This window comes from Ixodes scapularis, unplaced genomic scaffold (assembly GCF_016920785.2).
Source record: "Ixodes scapularis isolate PalLabHiFi unplaced genomic scaffold, ASM1692078v2 PGA_scaffold43__4_contigs__length_2004386, whole genome shotgun sequence".
Classification (NCBI taxonomy): domain Eukaryota; kingdom Metazoa; phylum Arthropoda; class Arachnida; order Ixodida; family Ixodidae; genus Ixodes; species Ixodes scapularis.
In genome coordinates, this window is record NW_024609872.1 from 783,871 (window position 1) to 805,911 (window position 22,041).

General features: G+C 42.8%; 1 protein-coding gene across 1 annotated transcript in view; it reads right to left on the reverse strand.

The window, feature by feature from the left end:
• Positions 1 to 22,041, reverse strand: part of LOC120838490 — a 117,258-nt gene that overhangs the window by 33,514 nt on the left and 61,703 nt on the right. The window contains exons 5-8 of the mRNA XM_040208426.1: positions 17,603 to 17,739; positions 14,110 to 14,169; positions 13,703 to 13,756; positions 13,375 to 13,520 (exon numbers count right to left, since the gene is read on the reverse strand). Coding sequence (XP_040064360.1) covers positions 13,375 to 13,520; positions 13,703 to 13,756; positions 14,110 to 14,169; positions 17,603 to 17,739 — 397 coding nt within the window. The remainder of the gene's footprint in view (positions 1 to 13,374; positions 13,521 to 13,702; positions 13,757 to 14,109; positions 14,170 to 17,602; positions 17,740 to 22,041) is intronic.

The window sequence follows — 22,041 nt, forward strand, 5'->3', positions numbered from 1 at the left end:
CGAAACAGGCGAGAGCGGGGGCGGTTCCCAGCGCAAGCTTTCGCTCCACGCTCCGAGCTGAGACGCGTTAGCCCACTCGGCCACCAATTCCCTCAGCCCCGATGAAAGTCAATGTTGGATAAAAGCGTGGCCGCGAGGCTGGACACTGATTATCATCATTATCGGGTGGGAAAGGAGGAGTACGCTGCTCGAAGCTGATTGGTTAACGGAGAGGTCATGTGACAAAGGGGCAGGCGTGAAGGAGCTCGACCACTTGTGAAGGACTGAGGGAGAGGAGCTCGAGAGTATGGAAGGCTCTGGAAGATCGCCAGGTGTATCAGCCTGATCAGCGGCAGCAGGCACGTAGCCAGGAATTTGTTTCGGGGAGGGGGTGGGGGGGTCCCGCCCATGACAAAGTGCTGTATGAGGGGGAGGGGGGAGAGGGGGGTCCCACCAAAATGAAACGTATCAGGGGGGGGGAAGCCGAACCCCATGCCCCCCCCCCCCCCTGGCTACGTGCCTGAGCGGCAGTATCGCTTCATTCTAGGAACAATTACTATCACCTGTACAGATGCCGTGCGTTAAATTATCTGATGGAGAGTGCCGTGAACGTAGGCGTCTGGCGTCTGCAATCTCAGTGTATTGATAAATGTTTGTGATCTAAGAACGTTTCACGTATCCAACATAATTGGCTTTGCATTTAATTGCATTATAATACGAATTTGCCATGCAATTTTTAAGGCCAATAATTGAACTTTTAAGCGCCTCATACTTTTAATATGGTCAACAGTTTCTCGCGTAATTTGAAGGCGGATAATAACGAACACCCGAGTGCTCAACGGCAGAATCGATGACTCAAAATAATATTAAAATATAATGACAAGCAGTCGCAACCGACGTAATAATATGTGAGCGCCATAGAGACAGAAGATACAGAGTGTGTTATTCGGTCATTGTAAGATTTCCCGGTGGCAGTTCTCTCGTTCCCGTTTCAAATGACACACACCTTTTCTCATGAGCCTAAAAAGAAAACCGTCGTCAAGTTCCCCGTCTTGCTTTTCCCAAGTATCGATTGTCATGTGCCTACTTCACTCGCTATAGCAGCACTGCAATCCCTTTGGTCACATCTACTATTTTGTGATTTAATACAAACGCATTGTCTTCCGCAGAGATTCCGTCTGATTAATTATCCTCAATAAAGTGAAGTTTTTTATGTGTATTTACATACGAATGTACCGTGTTTTATAGGAGCGACGTATACGCTACCTAAACCTATTTCTGAAAAGGTTCTGAAGTTATAAAGAGGGCTTGTGTGATAGCGCTGTCGGTGACCTTGGCGGGTGACGAGGTAGATTTCATCGAGAGGCGCGGCAAGTTTGTGTATGCACGTGTCAGCAGGCTGGGGTTGTTGTATGGGGTCGACTGCTTCGTTTCTCTCTTCCCCGTCTCTTGTTTACTTTCTGTTTATTGCAGAGCTAAACTTTTCATCGCCAGCCGGTTCTGAGTTTGTTGTTTTCGCGCTTTTTTGTTTTAAACGTACGTTAAACCAATTAGCCCAGCTCCCCTCCTCATGGTCGAAACTGAAGTCGGGTGTCACATTTTATGGCTTCAACATTTAAACACTACACAACGCCGCAGTGTTCTGGACTTGGCCGGACAAGGTCAGACGATAACGTGGCTCCAGGAAAATCGAGGAAATCCGATGCGTGGCTTTTGAAACCCGGCGATTTCAGACATGGTTTGATGTCGCGGTAGGTTTTTCTACGAGGGTTTCGAGACTCCGTTGATTCGTGCACCCCCGGTTATTCATTGGTGGTAGTTTAGTAGGTTTGGACTACCGTCCGGAAGAAACATACCATGTCGAACACTGTCAATCATATTGTGTCTTTGCTGTAATCAGGGGCAGATTCATGTGTCAGGCCAGGTAGAGGGGAAGGGGGCGGAGGGGGGGGGGATTTTCTGATAGATGATGACCCAGGCGAATTGTTTTGCAGATCTATTTTATTGACCTAATATTTATCATGCTAGCAAAAACTAAACCTTTACTTAAAACAGCTGGTGTCTGTCGTTTTCTTTTCATTTAAAAAAGTTGACATTGGAAGGCTTAAAACCTTCCAAGGTCAAGGCTCGATAAGGGGCCAGGAGGCGCTACCTCCTTATGGAGACTGCTCCGGAAGACCGTAATCTATACAAATTAACATACTATTTTTTGCAATTTACCTTCAGTTTAAAAATAAGTGCAGACAATGATAACAAAAATTGAAGCAACAAAAGTAAAAGAAAACACGGTTACAAAACGACGGCTCCAACGACGCTCTTGCTGCGACAGATTTTGTTGCTTCAATTTTTGAAGCAACAAAATACATTTAAGTATTGGAAATATAAAATTACGAGACATAGCTTATTTTCTTTAAAACATAAGACAAAAAAATCATGCCAGTGTCGTCTCTTTCAGTCGTTGGTCGTCTACACCCTTCGGCGCTGCCTTTGACACTGTCATGATTTTTTCGCCTTATGTTTTAAAGAAAATAACCTATGTCTCGTAATTTTATATGATAAAACAGACCTGTGAAATGCACTTTTGACCAAAAATCTAGATTGCTACGGCGCAGGCGCCGATTTGTTTCGCCTATTTTAGATCAAGTCCGGATGTTTCGTACAACCTATATTTTTGTCAAAGTGTCATAAATATTGCCAGTGTTTATGACTAGTATTTATTATGTTTGTATTTATTTCCAAGTGCTGAGCTTACTACTTTTTTTTATTAAATTTCAAATCGAAATTTATCATCCATATTCGACAAAAATATTTTTGATCCTTCCTCAAATCCATTGAAATTACACTCTTCAGTCCATTATTTATAACATGCCTAGTGGCTTAAAACATTTATTACAAAGCGTATTGATACCATCAGTTTAACAAAAACAGTGTGAGCTTCGTTTGTCTAAGTAATTTGTAATCTCTCACTTATGTTATTGCCCATTGTCCTGCACTTGCGGGAGCACCGGACAAGTAAAGTTTTCATGAAAAGCTTTTTATCCGTTGGCCTTGACACACCTTTTGCTTAAAAATAAAGTAATTAATTAGTTATTCCCTTAGTTCATTTCTCGCTCAAATCGTATATTGAGAAACCAGGAAATTTAAGATAGGTTTACATAAAAAAAATTACAGGAGGACACTTAAAAATGATTCGTGTAGGACTGCGAAAGCAATCCTACAAGCAGCGCGCCACGTCTTTCTATCGCACACGGAGCTCCGGCGGTAACAACATGCTATCCCTTTTCGCAGGCGCGGCGAGACCCGCCGGCTCCACGGCTTCCTTGACGATGCATCTTCGTTGCTGTACTTTTCTTTCTGTTTGAGTTTTGAGGCGCGTCCGTTTGACCTTGAGCGCCCCGTCGGCTTTCGTTACGAACCTGCGTTGCGGTGCTTCTCGCCAATGGGAATTAATCTGCCGTTTCGCTACTACAGACGGTTACAAACAACGCCGGCTTCGCTTCGTGGGACAGTTAATGCTTTCGCGTGAAAAAGTTGGGGCTCCAATCCACGCTGCGAAGGGGGTTGGCCAGCGAAGCTGTGGTATCACCTGCTGCGATTGCCTACTGCACTATACGAAAGGCCGCCGCTGGTCCTATTGCCGTTTTTATTTTCCCTTCCCCGCTCCTCGTATTCACGCTGCTCCTCGGGAGTTCTAACTATGCATTATTGTTTACGGTTAGAAAGTTATTAGATTCGCTATTTCTTATAACATTACAACATATGATATGTTTCCAGATTTCTTTAAGGGACACTGACACCCCCAAAAAAATTGTTTTTTCTTTTTGTCAGGCGATTTATTATGGTGTCGGAACACTACCCAATTAATATTTTGCTACAGAGTCACGTATTTTTTTAATAAAACCAAAAAACGCAACTGCTCGAAACCGAAACCAAAACTCCCGCACTGCACGGAGAAGTTGAGAGGATATAGTGAGTGGCGGAAGTCACGTCGGTACACCCAAACGTGCGGTTTTTTTTTTTTTTTTTTTTTTTGCACGTAGCAGACGAAATGCGTTCCGGGATCCGTTTGCCGTGCGATTCCTTTGCAGTTATGTTTGTTCCGCTCGCTGTTCTGCACTTCAAGATGAGTTGTTTTGTGCATTTAAGTATTGGAAATGAGTAGTGAGTGCCCGTGGTGAATTCTCGTGATCGGCTCCGAAATGAATACTCCCAAAATGTTGCGTGAATAGCTGCCTCACATATCCTGCATCTGAGAGTGGCATATTGTGCGGCAGAGTGCACAAGTTTCCGAAAGATCAACGGGGGGGGATCAATGGCTGGCTGCGATTCCTGTAGAACAGTTACGCAAAGCTCGGAAAGCGGACGCTACCCAATTCATATGCTCCTTGCTTTTTGTGGAAAGCGACTACATTGAGTCCGCAGGTGCCGAAATGGAATCCTACACCAATTAGTTCAGCGACGTATCGTCCACAACAATTGTTTGTTTTTTAGTGATAATTGTTAAAAAAGAAATGTAAACATCGCAAAATGCTGGGGGAAAAAGATGGTACATCCACACCAGGGATCGAACCTGTGCCCGCTGCCCGTGAATCGGACGTCGTTTTACTGAGCTACTGAAGGTTTTTATTTTTTGTCTTAATAATGAGCTACTGAAGGAACTCTTTCATGCGTAGAAATAGACCCTGTAGACTGTATGTCGGAAGTTTGCTGCCGATTTCCCTTCAATACATGCAATCCCGGCTTGGAGTCGGGCAGCACCACACATAGGCCACATTCGCACCTCGTAAAGAAACCGTACGCGTGCGTATTCAACTCGAAGTACGCACTTCGTGCTTGACGTTTGAGCGAGCGATGTCTTCAGCCACGAGAAGGGACGGCGGCTCGGCGACGTCTTCGTGTAATCGGCTTGCTGGTCGGGCGTGTCGTACGGGATGAATATCAGTTCTTTTGATCGGTCCAAAATTTCTCTTTCGAAGGAAGACAGAATTTGCTGGTATACCGTGAAAGACAGTTCTGAAGTAGAGGTCCAACGCTCGCCGTCCGCTGCCATCCGCTAGTCCCACGATATGCGAAACGACGCCACGTTGAGGATTATGCAGTGAACGCACAGAATGCTTTCGGTTGTCTGTGCACCTTTTTGTTCAATCAACGTATTTGCAGCTTTTTGGAAGCCACAAAAAAAAAGGTTTCATGTTGTTTTTTTTTTTAATATTGACTGTGTGCCTTCAACGACCCAAGATATTGATTAAGTTTGGTGGTCGCGTCGAAACCATAGAAAACGGCGCGTGACCATGGAGAAGAGACTGAGCGCGACTCAAAACGGCCAGTTCTCGATCGGCGGTTTTCGGGCGGAAACAAACCAAATTTCGAGCCGCAAATTTTGTTCTGGGTAGTTGGGCTCTCATATGTCACGTACAACTAAAAAGCTCGGCGAGCATAAATACACTGTCAGTGTCCCTTTAAAGATTGCTGGTCGAACTGTAATTTAAAGGTGAATATCGGTTTCCGTATTTACGTAGTGCGATGACACGTCTAATTTTCGGGTGATGAGGGACGTTACCAGACATAATGAATTCACGAAAAATATCGGTTAGAAACAGAAATGACGCATGCTTTGTATTTTTTTAGTATTTGTGAGTTAATTAGGTCATCGCCAAAACTTTTGAGTTGATGAGGTCATCGCCATGGCTTACCATACCACCGTTATGGCTAGGCCATAACGGTTGTAGGTATAACGGTGGCACACTTGCTAAAACAACATTCACAAAAGCGGCTCCTAGAAGAAATGTTATCACTTCTCTGCATACCACCACTCAGGACGAAGCGAGTCAAGGCAGTTGCTCCACTTTAAAATAGTTATTTTGAGTGTCTTTCGAACGCCTGAACCCCAGCACGCGCCCCGTGCCTTCCGTCGTGCTTCGACTTCGCGCACGCTCAAGGTGCACGAGACGTCGAAGTGTTATCAAGGGTAGAAGGCTCGCGCTGGAGGCGGGACAACTGAAGCTCCTCCCTGTCGCCTTGTCAGAGACTATGTGGAAACTTATACCGAAATCACACGGCAGCGTAAAGGTACCTTTAGCGCAGGTACCTCCAGTAAAGGAAGCTGGAGATCGTGATCACACGGCGCATAAGGGTCCCTTTCGCTAAGGGAGGTCTTGTGTTAAACGGAGCTCGTCAACCTCTCTTGACAGCTACAGGGAGTAGCCTCGGACCCACGAACTCAATATAATATCACAGATATATAAAAATATCTTGTTTAATGCATTATAACAAATTGAATATATATAACTAGCAAATTACGAAATGATTGTGAACGCAAATGTGATGGAATAATACATTAACGAGGAACGCATACTCCAGCTAGCAGGCAGCAGCGGCGGCACGTGGAAAACAATGTCTGCTACGAACCCGAACGCGATGGACCACCGCGAGCTTGTTTTCGACGTTGTAGACGAGTCGTCCGACCCTTCCGTCCATGCAGGAGCTTTTATCCTCGTCGTTGTCCGTCCCTTTTGATTGCATGGCTGGCGTAACCGTGAGACTCCGACGTGGTTCGTTTCTGCCGGGCTTTATTTAGCTACTTCAGTGAGCACTTTGCGGGAAAAAATGGAGCTGCTAAAGAGAAAAAGGTCGCCCACCTCGCAATGAAAACTCGTAAACGCAGATGATATTTAGGGCCAGCGTGGCCAGACGGGTCGGGCGTCTTAAAGCAAAACCCTTAGACGTAGAGAAAAAAACAAAGTGCCGAAAATCAAGCACAAATATTATTTAGGTTTTAAATGTGATATTTTACACACAATAATCAAAAACTGCGCGTCAAACCGATTTCGAGGAATAATTATTTATCACGTGCTCCTCTCGCAGTTTAGCAGGAATGCAATCGATATCAACTTAAGTGCTCCGTTTATTTATCGTGTGATCAAGAACGCCGTTTACTACAGGTACCTTCAGTTAAGGAATTTAAGCTAAAGGTACCTTTACACTGCTGTTTGAATTGGGTGTTAGTGTCTTTCGACATCTAGTGAAGATGTACTATGTTGAATAAAAAGTCAAAACAAAGTCCGTACTTTTTCTGATAACATTGGCTACAGAAAGTAAAATGAACGTTTTCGATACAAAGTCAACAGAACATCTGCAGTCTTTCTAATGTCAATGTCAGCTGGAAGTTAGCATAAAAAAAAAATCAACGTAGAGCTAATAGGAAGTCAAGAGCATTTCTATTGACTCAGACTGAAGAAAATCATCGGAAAAGTTTCAGCACAAAATCAACACTTTCTTTTGACCATGTCAACAGGACGTCAAATTCAAAAGAAAGTAATCAGAGCCAACAAGAAGTCTACATGTTTTCAATCAAAAGTAAAAAATCATTTTTATTGGGGGCCCCCATGCTGACTTTTAGTCCAGGTCGGCCAAGCCCATTTGGATTTACAAACCAAGGCAGAGTGCTCACTGAATTTAAACTTAACACGACAGCTGTATTGTATCTAATATAAGCGCTATCCTGATGGTGGCTGAAGAACTGATCAGCGACGTAGCGCTCAGTGGAACTGTCGGTGCAGTGGAGCCTGGAGGCCACTCACTCGAAGCCGAAACCGCGTTAAGTGGCCGGCTGGAGATTTATTATTGCCGCCTCTCCCTCGCACTACAGTGCACAGGTAGCCGCTATAATCTTCAGTTGCTCATTCATTAAAACAGGAAATTCTTACTTACTGAGTCTTTCAATCACTGACGCTTTAAACAGTCAGCCAGCTGTTCACCCTCTTTTAGAAGTTGCGATAAAAGTTGCTTGTCCGCCCGGAAATCTGCATAAGAGATGAGACGTGAGCAAAAAAACACTGTACACCGTTTCACATCAAGTCTGACTACAGTCAAAGCAGCCAGTCAAGCAGCGCTAAAAGTGTATTATCATCGTGATCGTCGTCGCTGTGCACTTGATATCACAGACTAAGCCCATTACGGGCGATAGATGAGTCCTGATCCTGTTTTTTGTTTTTTCGTGCGATTGGTTTAGCTCTAAAGTCTCCAGATAAAAGGTTCCTACAAGCGGCGACATTCTTTGAAGCGCCGACTGCGTGACGGTGCAGGATTTAGGAAGCGAATGGCGGCGCACAGCAGAGGTTTGAACTGAATGCCGCCATTTCGTTCCAGTGGAATGTGCTTTGGCATTTGCATTGGTTTTCGTTACTTGAAAAAGAAGTATCAAGGGACTTTAGGTTTAGCCGGTCAAAACCATCGCACAAAAATGACAACTGCCATGACGATGCACTTTTGGCGAAGCCTGATTGGCTCCATGGGGTCGACGCGACAGCTGCTGTCGGACTAAATGTGAAACGTATGTACATATACTCGGTTAACCGGAAATAGAGTTGAGATTGCAACGACTGGAGCAGAGCTGACAGTGAGCATATTTGTAAGTTAGCGCAAGTATCTCAGCATTTAAATGACAACTGATACAACAAAGAAGTCCTGCCTCGTAACTTCTTTGCTTCCGCTTGCGTAAATGAAAACAATACTTTTATCCCCAACCCAATTAATGCTCACAAATGGTGATTATATTCATGCGAACGTTTCAAATGTCCCATGGAGTGAAGCCGGCGAAAAACGGCACTTAAATTCCCATTGGCTGAGCGAAACGGCACCTAAAATCCCATTGACTGAATAAAGAGGCACCTAAATTCCCATTGGCCCATTCCCAATAAAACACACAGAACAAGAAACAAAGCGTGCGCACTAGTTCGTTCTTCGAAGCGCAGGTACTTCAAGGGAGATTTTGAAAAGAATCGCTTTGACATATCAAAACGCTCGAGGTACTCCTAAGTACTTCTTATGAGTTGTAAATGCGAAAGCACGCACGCCGCCCTTCGCTCCCTTTTTTAATCTCCGGCGTACAACGCGCTGACCTCGAGCGTGGGACGGTGGAGCCGCTGCCTCGCGGATACGCAACGCCATCGGGTGAGCGATCGTTCAAACTGTCAGGTGCCTTGCGGCGCGAGGAAGGAACAGACAGCAACGTAGTTCCCAGGAGAACGAACACTTTGGTTTATTCCGTGCGCCGTATCTATTGCCATGCGCCGTACAACATATAGACCGTTCCATTAGGGTCATAGCAGAGAGGGTAAAAAGAAAAAAAATGCCCTCCCCTCTCGCCGGCCTGTCGTCTGCTCCGCCGAGTGGGCAGTACCTAGCATCCGGCTGGCGTACAAACTCTGTTTAAAAACGCATCATTTTGGAAATTTCAAGCGCAGATGCGCAGATTTTGGTATGCCAGTTATCGTGTATTACTATGCTAGATAAAAAAGACTAACAGAGTCCAATTGCGCTGTTATCTACGTGAAAATAAAAAAATAGGGAAAACTGTGCCAGACAGGCCGGTCTCTCCGGCGAAAAGTGAATCCGGTGGCTGTACTTTTTTTACTATACAAAGTTCGTACTGGTGTAGGCCTTTAGCGACCATGAGTGAAAGTCTGATATAATAAATAAAAACATGCTCTCCTGCCGCAATACAGGCAGTAGTTGAGGGTAGTACTGCCGACTGACTGAACTACAAGTAACGGAAAAAAGATATGTCAGTTGATCATTTATCGAAGTAGAACAACAGAGAGCTCTAGGCTAATTTTGGAGTAGCCGTAACTATTCTAAGAACGCGAACCACTTCACAACGGCAGCCACGAGCGAGAGTTCGATGTTCCGTACACCCCGCCGATACAGCCCAAAGATGGAGAATGAAAACCTCCCGTTTTGTCGTCTGCTAGCGGGGCTAGCGGAGTCGGGTGCGTGCCCTCTCTCTCTCTCGTTTTACCCCGCCGAACCCGCTGAATTTCCCGGATGTATGGAGAGGGCGCTGCTGTCGAACAAAATGGTGCCGCCCAGAGAGCGCTAAATAGAATGGTCTATAAGAGGCGAGCGAACGCGGTGATCAGTGATAACACAACAGTGTGATAACACAGTCAGGATGACACCACACAAACTGACACGCGGCGGCCAATGCGACCGAAGCCGAAAATCCATCATCTTAACTCCGCTCCTATAGGCTCCTTGCACTAACGTCACATCGCATACATTTGAACACCGTGTAAAAGGAGGAGAGAGAAGCTGCTTTTGTAAGAATTATGAGTGACAGGTTAATCTTCCATAATCTTCTGGGAGGAGAATAGCGACGCCTGTGCAAATCCGGGAGGCACAATGGAGGATCCTGATAAGAGGGGAGCTCCTCTTTCCCCTTTTCTCTGGAGGGCATCGGAAATGACGTCATGTGCAAGCCACGTATAGGCTCCTTGCACTGACGTCACATCGCATACTTTTGAACACCATGTAAAAGGAGGAGAGAGAAGCTGCTTTTGTAAGAATTATGAGTGACAGGTTAATCTTCCATAATCTTCTGGGAGGAGAATAGCGACGCCTGTGCAAATCCGGGAGGCACAATGGAGGATCCTGATAAGAGGGGAGCTCCTCTTTCCCCTTTTCTCTGGAGGGCATCGGAAATGACGTCATGTGCAAGCCACGTATAGGCTCCTTGCACTGACGTCACATCGCATACTTTTGAACACCATGTAAAAGGAGGAGAGAGAAGCTGCTTTTGTAAGAATTATGAGTGACAGGTTAATCTTCTATAATCTTCTGGGAGGAGAATAGCGACGCCTGTGCAAATCCGGGAGGCACAATGGAGGATCCTGATAAGAGGGGAGCTCCTCTTTCCCCTTTTCTCTGGAGGGCATCGGAAATGACGTCATGTGCAAGCCACGTATAGGCTCCTTGCACTGACGTCACATCGCATACTTTTGAACACCATGTAAAAGGAGGAGAGAGAAGCTGCTTTTGTAAGAATTATGAGTGACAGGTTAATCTTCTATAATCTTCTGGGAGGAGAATAGCGACGCCTGTGCAAATCCGGGAGGCACAAAGGAGGATCCTGATAAGAGGGGAGCTCCTTCTTCCCCTTTTCTCTGGAGGGCATCGGAAACGACGTCATCTGCAAGCCACGTATTGGGATTGCGGAAACTAGGTGCCGTTTTCGCGCTTCAAACTGGTGATGTCGGCTCGCTTTATGGGACAGTTAATGCTTTCGCATTAAAAGCAAAGCAACGCAGATGTTTCGTCACGAAACCGGCGGGCGCGCTCAAAGTGAAAGCGGACGCGCCTAAGAAATAAAACACAAAGAAAAGCGCAGCAACGCAATGCTTCGTCACGGAAGCCGTGGTGAAGCCGGCAGGGTTCGTCGCGCCTGCGGAGTGGGGGAGCGTGATGTCACCACCGGAGCGCCTTGTGCGATAGGAAGACATGGCGCGCTGCTTGTAGGAATGCGCTCCGTGTAGGGATGCTTTCGCATTCCTACACGCAAGCAGTCTTAAGTGTCTCTACCGAATTTTTTTATACTTCTACTCATTTATTTACAAAAGAAATTTGAATTACCCTGAAATTTGGTACGGTTTCTAGAAAACCCGGAGTGTTTCTCAATTTATGAGCTCGAAAAATACGATGCAGGGCAAAATCGTCCCGGACGAGGTGATCCCAGACAAAATAGCCCCAAAACGAAAGGTTCCGACAGCAAACCTGGACAAAATAATCCCGAGTGTAGACACTTTGGATAATATTTTATGTTGTTATCAAGCTATTGCTTCGGATAATAATTCTACACGTGAATGTTTACGCCAGATAATTTAAGCATTTTGTAATGGCTTTGGGAAAAGAGTAGTGCAGACTCATCCTGTTCGAGAATCCGTCAAGTTTCAACAATCGATCTAAAGTAGCTCCATGACTCCAGGGAAGACAGTATCTTAAGGCACATAATAAACAGACTAACAGCCAAAAAAAAAAGTTTCGAGGTTTGCTTTAGTACAGCCAGCTTTATTAAACTGGAAAACTGGTTATTACATCATTATTTCTTTGCTACTTTCATTTTGTTTGCTTTTAGAATATTTCATACAGAGCTCAACTGGAACTTAAAATATGAGTATTTTAAAATACACATATAAGGAACTAAATGAAGGCAAAAACATTAGTACAAATAAGGAAAGGTTCGTACTGCTTATGTAGACAAATGCTTGTATATAATTACACTCTTTTCTGCTAGAATTTTGAATTCTTATTTATTTTTCTTCACTGCTTGGTGCACACGGACGATGTATGTCTTAAATACAGATTTTAAAATGGTCAAAGTCTTATGACTGTAGTGTTTTGCAGTTATGTTTTTCTTCATCTTCAATTCATATTGACAAGAACATAAAAGCAACGCCACAAACTTCAATCGGAACAGTTCGTTGTACGGTTTCTGCTAGGATCGTCAACGCGGCCAATTTTACCTGGAATATTTGACTGGACTTTATTAGGTACGACCGATTTGCCAATAAATATTTTGCTCAGCTCCTGCGTAAACAATTTTCATAACTATATTTTCCGCGGTCTTTACCACGGTGTTATGGCGATTGTGTCTAAATTTATATCTGACTTGATATAAAGGCTACGCTGTTATCTAAGAACAGAATTATTTGAACGTAGCCGTGTCGTTACATTGACCCACCAAATGAAATTAAGATTAGTAGATAATACTTTGTTCCATAGCCCTGCTATTGGCTCTGATGTTCGTCGGGCGGCTATGAGTTTAGGATATGACAAAAATCTATTTCGCAGCTGTCGTAAAAAAATAATATGAGCAGTGAGCTATGCGATGTACGTATGACCTACATCAATGGCCTTCGAATGTCGAAAGTCGGGGCTGCTGTAGATAACTTTTATTTCGCCCCTTCAACCGCAATCCCCCTTCACCTAAAAAAAATTAGACAGAATTGCTGTCGAGAACAGCTTCTGCATTTTCTTGTAATAGCCCACTTTTGAAACTCTGAACTGGGTTATATAAGCAACTGTGAAACAAGTTGCAGATTTTGATCAAATAATTACGGGAATTAGTCTCTGTCACGCATAAACAAAGAATGGATAACCATTGTTTCCTCCGTGCGCTCGATATTATTATTTTTATATTGAAACAAATTGAAGTTTTTGGTACCGCTCAACTTTTACACCGCCTTCCAAGGGACATGTGCATCGACGTCACGGGGTGAGGGGCTGGGGAAGAGCACGATGGTTCCCTTTGAGCTCTGTCCCTAGGCTCCCTGTGCTTCCTCTGCGATTTTCGACTTTTCAAGATCATGTGCATTGCCGAAGGTCGCGGCGGGCGGTCGAAGTCGAGACAAAAGTGAGACACCTTGAGGACGGTGGGATGGGTAGCAGAGCGCAGGGAATTTTTTTTTCCTCTCACTTATGCCGAAATAAACTACATAAAATGTATAAGCTGCACAATTCTTCAAAGCTATAATCGTTGCACTGCCAAGTTGACGCCCGGAAAACTAAAGAGTACTTCGGCGAAACACATATAATAAAGATAATATAACATGAACTTACTTATCCACTTTGACACCCGATGTTAGAATGTAAAGCCTCCCGTCAGGTTTCGGCTCTTCATTTGGACTGTACGTGATCATGCACAATCGGAAAGGGTCATCTTCATATGAAGAGTACACTAGTACAAGGCTGCTGAATAAGAGGCCCTGAAAATAAATAAATGTATGCAGAACTCTCCGCCGTCATTACTACATCGAACGAAAGGCTCTATTGAGTTTTGGTGCTAAGAGTAAACTGGACGAAGGTCTTCTTCACCGCGATCATTTAGGTGTGCTCCATGTAACTAGTAAGTATAAACAATTTTTTTTTAACTATCGGTCTCATTTACCCGCTTAAAATCTTGATATTGCTGAAGCTGCGGATCAGTTTCCAGGAGAGGTTGCTGAAAAATAATAAAATGATTGAGATTAGTCATAACGTTGAATGTCATTGAAAGAGCTGAATGGTTACACTTACGCAAACAGCCATTTCTGTTTCTGAAGTTCTACAATGGTGCCGAGCTTTTAAGGAAAGCGCTCATGACTGCGATGGATTCTCCAGTTATTTAACAGGCCTATTCGTATATTATCAAGCGAAATAACGTTTACTTAAATATTCAGCGACCTCTAAACATACCAACAAAATGCTAAACTCTACAAATATGGATGAATGATCTTTATTACGGGGGGATTTTGACGAAGCGCACTTTTCAGAGCAGCTGTGCCACTAAATAAAAGAATAAATAAGACCACTCACATTATTGTCGGGGCTTTGTGCGGTGACTTCATTGGCTTGATTTTCTGAATTTTCTTCAACCTGAAATGGGAGATTATTCAGTAGAACAAAATGCAATAAGACGCATTTCGAATGATTAATAATCCTAGAAGTAGCACCTGATGCTTCTTTTACAAAAATAAGACTGCTTATTAAGCTGCGTGGTAAGCCCAAACCAGAATTTTCAAAACTAAAGCTATGAATTAAACACGCCATGTGTAACGTGAGCCTACCTCAAGATAAAATAGAAGGTGTACTTGTAGCGAAATCACTGGTTACTACACTAGGTGACAGCTTATAGTCCAAGTTAATGCTCTCTCTCTCTCTCTCGAGCGCAAGCTTCCTGCCTTTCATAAAACTTCGTTTCACGTGTAGACAAAGTACGGCGGCAGGCAACGAGCCCGTGCTGAAAATGGAGCACCTACTTCATTTTAACAGTCTTGACCATGATACCCAAAACATAATCGATTACTATTACTATTACTTCTACTTTAAGAACATTTAGGTATATTACTTGAATACTGAAGAAGAAAAGTTATTGACCGGTACTTGAGAAACTGGCCGTTAATTTTCCAATTACTTCACAAGGTTCATATCAATTGCAACGTCGGAAAACATGGCATAAGTAAATCCGTGAGATATTGCAATAAAAAAGCTTATGCATTTTTTGTTTGTTAGAAAACAAGCTTTTTGTGCTGTTTATTTGTGGAATGAAATCATGGGGTTACACAATCGTCCTCTTTTCAATTCCTCCGGAACGCCAACGGCTTGTCTTGCATGTCGCAAAGAACCCACTTTTTTGTCAAACCGTAGCTTTGACATTACGTGTCGTTTTTTTTTTTTTTTTTTTTTTTTTTTTTTTGTAGTTTGTTTGTTTTAATTTGCGGGCTTTCTAGTGTTTAGGAGTTTGAGCCGTATGTAATTCTTATTTCTACAAGGGGAGGGGTAGACTGTTTGAACACTTACTATAGACGCATATGCTGCATAAAACAAAAAAGATTAAAATATGATATTTTGTTTTGTTTTTGTTAGAAGAGAGATTTTACAGTTTTGGCTCAAAAAATGAGCTACCAAGTAAACTGGTGACGTAAAGGGTCAAACCTCCTTTCGTGCAGCTCAGTAACAATCCTTTTATGCTCTGTTAATTAAAAACTTTATAAGCTGATAAAATGCGGACAGATCACAAATTGTTTAGCTCGAATTTAATTGACAGTAGTCGGAAATGTGGAAACCTAGGGAAAGGAGGTTTTAAAAAAAGTAACGGTTTCCACTACCTTTATTACTTACAAGAGCAGTCAGATTACTCTTGCGGAGTTTGCCTATGACAAGTAATTAAGCGATTACGATATTACTTCAAATATTGCTCGACGATGAATGCGATGGAAATGCGTTAGCATTGGTTCTTTCTCAGCCCCTTTTCACTTCTTTTCATTCGTTTATCACCGGTTTCCTGTCGTTTAATACACATTTGCATTCGTTTATGGCCCCTTTCAAATCATTTATGACCCGTTTTCAGTGTTTTTTCACCCCTTTTATCACTCGTGGCAAGAACCACATCCGTCACCGGAGCGGCAACTGAGCTGGGCCGCACTCCAAAGCGGCGCGGCACCCGCTCGTCTCTGGCTCGGCGCCAGCTGTGCGACGCTCGTATGCGTCCGAAGCGCTGACGTCAGTAGGCGTAACCTTCTCCCTCTCTCCCCGCCACCATGGTGTATTGCCGAATCCTAGGAAGTTTCCAAGCTTCGGTGGAAAACCTAACGCCCAGGGCAAAGCTAAACTTAATTTCAACGCATGCAAAATATGATTTTTTTTTTTAATAAAAATATGTCTAATTTTACAGGCGCTCGAGTTTAGTTCCCCGCTGTCCCCGGGAGGTATGTTCGTAAGAGAATTCCCACGATTGGGCAACACTGGCCATACATTGAATGTGAAATCACGATACCTCCTCCCCACCCCCTTTCCTCGCGCCGTCATGCATGGTGCTGACGAACGAACAAACGGACTGACACCGGCGGGTTTTCGTGAAAACGAGATTTCTGATGCTAACGCATTAAAAGTATTCGTTTACAAGTAATTCGAATAGTTGTATTGAGTACCTCACAAGTTTGCTTCTTAACCTCTAACCCACAAGTGTTAAAAAAATTTAGGTCGGGGGTAAGTTTATACAGCATGGACTTAGTCTGCCTCAACGTGCTACTTGTCTCTCAGCTGTAGATGGGCAATTTAGACAGTGCAGCACAGACCACAGCCCGGGGCCTTTAACGTGCACCACGCAGTAGTGTCACACGACCGCACCCCGGTGAGATGCTCATCCAGATCGAAACGGGCTGGGGTGGGGATCGAGGCCATAATCCTTGGGTTCTGCAGCGCTAGCTTTTCTCCCTACGTGCTCCGAGCAGGTATGCACTAGCTAACTCGGCCACCGATCACCCGGTTAAAAATTGGTTGCGCTGCTGATTAGGATTTTTTTCCAAGACACTTCTTTTCAGATTAGAGTCCGCGTAGGTGTAATAATAAATACAACTCCTGCATCTGCAGGTAAGTGTAGTGCTTTACCCCAGTTCGCTAATGCGCGAACTGGCCCGTAAATATACACGAATGGCAATTTAAAATTGGTGCTTTCTTTTTGCCCGCTAAAATCAGAAGAATTCAGAAAATAAATTTAGCTGTATAGGTTTATAGCTTTTGGAGTTTTTTTTAAATTTTTGTGGTATTGATATTTTCGTTTTCGAATTACCTTTTTCCTCTTCAATTTGCAGGTGAATTTATTTGATGAGCACAACTTTGCGAAGACCATAAAATGCAACAAAAAAGTGTGTTGAATGTGTATACTACCGACATTTGAGAGAACTCAGTGCAGAAAGACCCACATGAGAGATTGTGTAACAGACATGGGCGTACCAACCGGGGAGGGGGGGGGGGGCAAGGGGGCGCTTGCCTCCCCCCCCCCCCTCCCCAGTTCTCAGAGGGGGCAGGGGGGAAGGCATGTATTTTGCCCCCCTTAAAACAGCCGCTACTGGGCAGGGCAAACACTGGCCGACGGTGTCCAAGGGATACCAAGGGCACCGCCCCCCGGCCTTGGGAGGGAGGGGGGGGGGGGGTTGGGGGCGGCACAGTGGAGAGGTCTGGTTTGCCCACCCACTCAAAAACAAGTTGTTAGGCCACTGGTAACAAAATATGTACATAGATACATATATATGATTTTACACCATAAAAGGATTAGTCACGGTCGCTTGAAACAGGCTACTTGAGTTCACACGTAGACAACTATATTTTATTATGTATTTGTATATGATATAAAACATTAGTCCCTTATAGGGAGTCAAAGACGTTAATACTTTTCTGCAGGATACTATTCAATTGACTAACCCATAATGCGAAAGAAGGCTTACATATTTTCTTTTTATTTTAGTGCCATAGATACGTCAGAACAACGAAGGCTTTTTCTTAGTTAGGGTATATCAATAAGTATTACCGATTCGTATTCAAGGCACTTTTCGGAATCGGAAGATTCTAAGCCTTCATACTTGCAGCCTCCCAGTTCATCATCTGGCACACATTGCTTTGAAGCAGACTTGCCAGAGCTCGACAGTAGAGCCAGAAAAACGCACCCTGAAAAATATGTAATCTTTCTGTGATTTATGAGGCAGGTTTTGTAGTTTTATATTGTTAAAAAGTGCAGTCAATAGTTATTAAAATTGATTTATTTTCAACCATTCTAAAGATGTCGCCAGATTATAAATTGATATTTAAATTTCTATAACATAGGCTTCTCATTTAAGGTATTTATACAAATTGATCTTAATTATTCCCTAGACCAAAGGTCTCCAAACATTTTGGCTAAGGGGCCGGATAAAGGATATTTCGCAGTCTTGAGGGCCGAAAAAAAGGGTTAATATAAACGAGAAAAATCGATATAAACAAACCTAGCTAGGTAACCAGTTCAACACAAACATTATTGTTAGTGTAAGTATTAAAAACAGCACCCCTATGTTGACGAATGCGAATACTTAAATACTTCCATTTTAAATTTATTATTTAGCTAATTATGTCATGAACCAAAATCGTGACCAAGAAAATTCACCACGCAGAGATCAAAGCACATTGGAAATTTGGCGCATTCGCCGAGTGTAAAAAGACTAATGAGGTTGATAAACGTATATGCTGACAATATCCAGTAGCTGTGACAAAAATACTAAGCATGACGCATATAAGAACGCTGTTTTTTTTTTTCGCAGCTACAGAGACGTGGACTAGAGGACTAATAATGGTGAGGCTGATGGCAATGTTCAAGAGATATCATGAAGAGCGCTACCGATGCAGTTTATCTCGTTCTTTCTTGTATCTTCGTAGGCGCGTTTAGAGCGCGCTGCAGCGTCGTTTCTTTACTTGCACTTCATTTTTGCCGGTAGCAGTGGGTCTGTAGGAAGTGAGCCGCGGACTGGGCTTTATTGGAAACAGTGTTGCAGGTGTTACCATGAAAAAGTAACGAAATGCGTTACTCGGTTACTTGCAAAAAAAAAAAAAGAAACGCGTTACCAATCTACGTTACCTGAAAATAAAAGGAACGCGTTATCATTACTGTTACAGAGAAAAAGTAAGGCACGCTACTCTTGCGTTACCTTTTAATTGTGATTTAACCCGTTTTACTCCTTTAACGTTGCAGGGATCCATATAAGCGCCACATTTCAAGAAACATTGCGTCCATTTAGAAACTGAACACAATTAATTCATTCTTTTCACGGTTTCTCCTAAATACTTCCAAAGAGAAACACAAAAACTCCAGCATTCATATGGCTTGGTGTCTAAAAAGACGAAAAAATTTGAAGTGTAACTTTATTTAAGTCTTGGGAAGAATATGTAACGAGTAACGTAACTCCGTTACCCGTTACTCGAAATAAATAACGTAACTACGTTACCCGTTGCTGTTTTGAAGAAGTAACGAGTACATTACTACGCTACCGAATGAAGTAACACGTTACAGATAACGTCATTAGTTGTAACTCGTTAACGCCGAGACTGATTGGAAGTGTTGCTGCGATACGCGTGCCTGTCGGAAGATTTCCGGGGGCCGAATCTGGCCTACGGGCCGGAGTTTGGAGACTTCTGCTTTAAACAAACGTAACTAACGTGAAATTGGTTCATAAAATATTATAATGCATATCTGGAGGTTACTAAAATATATAACCAATAGACACTGTTTTCGACATAATTTTGTTTTGTGAATTTTATATCCTTTAAAAGTGAACGAGATGGTGGAGAAAGAAAAGTCAGCTGACTTGAAGGGTGGTTGGGCTTGAAGTGTATAAAGGATATGCCAGTTTCGTAACACGAATGACTTAATCTTCTAAAATACGACCCGCGAATCATGTGCGCATTATATTGAATGGTTTGGAACATCTGTATATTATATACACCAATTCAACTGTCCTTCGTCACGCCGCGGCGGAGGCGCTTAGGGCGCACTTGTGTTCTGGGGTGTGTGCGGAAGAGTCCTTACAGGCCCGGGCATTAACTGTGTCTGTGTGTTTTTAAAAGTACTTTAAAATCAGCCTTATCGTGAAAACGCCGAAAACGCCGTGACTGAAGCTACACAAAAAGAGTCGGCAAAGGTGTCAAGGTAAGTTTCCGCGTGTCTTCTGCCTGCCCGGTTCGTCCGATAACGTAGATTCGTGCCGTGAAGAGGGAGGACCACAGGTTTTCCCGCTAATTTTTAATCCAAACGACGATTTGATTCAAGTGCCACCCAATCTAATTCAAGCGCCATCCAATTTAATCTCAGTGCTACACAATTTACTCCCGGCGTCAGTGAATTTAATTCACAATATGTGCATGTGCTATTTTGTCTTTAACGGTCGCGTTTCGCTTACACGTTTTAAAACTACAGTAATTTCTCACAGAATTCGATTTCGATTGGGACAACTGATATTGTGACCACTATTTTGATTACTTGGTGCTAATAGTCGCGTGGTTGACCTGGCTTAATTGACATGTTGATTACTCTTTTGGTAACCTCCAGTACTCAGTGGCGCACTCGACCTTAATTTAGCTGAACCGACGTTTTCTTTACTCATTCTTATTAGTTCGACTTATTATTGTTACAATTCAGATAGTAAAAAGAGAATCGCAGTTTGTAATTACTATTTTGATTATTTCGTGCATTTATAGAAACTTCTGGCTTTCTTTGAAGCTTAATGTAGGCATGGCTTGCAATTATAAGTACGTCGACCCACTAATAACACGAATTACAATATAAAAGTTCCACAAATATTTTTGATCACTCCATCGATTACTCCAAGGAATTATTGACAAAAATATAACTTGGTAGAAGCTCACTTGACCTTCTGATTACGTTTTGGTTGTACAGGTATCATTTACACAAATAACTTAATGGAAGCAAACTTTTCATTACTCAGCTGATTACTTTGAAATAAAATTGACAAATACAAGTACATAAAAGTTCAGTTAAGATTTGGATTACTCATTTGATTACTCCGTGTCACTATCACCCAACTCGCTTTAAATTAACTCAATTAACCTAGTGGTTACTTTATCTTTCCCTGATATATTTGTCACACAACTGAGTTTATATCAGCATCATTGACATCTTGATTACTTTGAATAGCTAGTGACGTATTTGACATTATATTGGTCTAATCTACATAATCTTCTCTCTCATAATTACTTTGAGATTTTATATAACCGAGTGCTTTATTATCAGCTCAGTTACCATTTTGATCACTCTTGATTACTTCGACTTACTATCGAACCAATGGAGTTTGATTCGGCATAATTTACATCACGATTATTCTTGACATTACTTTTGGCAAATTATAGACTGATCAGTTATTATGACCACGAGTCACATTATGACTACACTTTCGATTATTTTTAGTTACTATCGACAAAATGGACTTTAATTCGCCCTAATTGACATCTTGATGGCTTGATTACTTTCATGACTACTTAATCAAAAGAGCCATCGGAATGTAACTTAGTTCGAATTAACGTCCGTTGTGGCAAAAGTAACTCGAAGTAATCAAGAGTAATATTAAAGTGATTTGAGCTCATAATATGTCAATTGGTAATATAACTCTAGGTATTCAAGAGAGTTAACAAAATGTCAGTTATCCCGAGTTGAAGTTTTTTGTGTCGACAATAACTCAAAGTAATCGAGAGAGTAATCATCATGTCTATTCCGCTCATAATAAATCATTTAGTTCAATATTATCTAAACTAATTAAAACACTCATCACCATGTCAATTAGGGCAAATTAGTCAACTGGGTCAAAGGTTTCTTAAAGTAATAAAAAGTACTAATATAGTCAACTATAGTCCGTTACAACTCAAGAAGGTAGGTCGAGGGAAAGGAAGGCAGGGTTGGAGGAAGCAAACGGAACACTGGAGAGGAGAGGGGGAAACCTCCTCCTCTCTCCAGCGTTCCGCCTGCTTCCTCTTCCCCGGCCTTCCTTTCCCTCGCCCCACCTTCTTGAGCTGTAACTTACTATATACTTATAATAAACCATTTGGTTGATTATAAGTTCAAAGTAATGAAAACGGTCATCACAATGTCAATCAGGCCGAATTAAAGTTTACTAGGTCATTACCAACTCAAAGTAATTATATGAGTAATGATAATGTCAATTGAGCCTATATTAAATAATTTGTTAGAATATGTTGCCGCGCGCGCAGCTGGCCAAGTAGGCAGCGCGCGCGTGGCCTAACGATCATCGCGCTTGCCTCCCACGCGAAAAGCTAGGGTTCGAATCCTGGGAGTGACGTGTCTTTTGTTTATTCCTGCAATTTAGTGTTCTGGAGAATTCGAGAATCATGTTGCTTGTTCCAGGCCCGAATGTTCTACGCGTCGAAGTTTCTACGCCGATTATTCCAGAAGACCACCCATGTACATAAGGG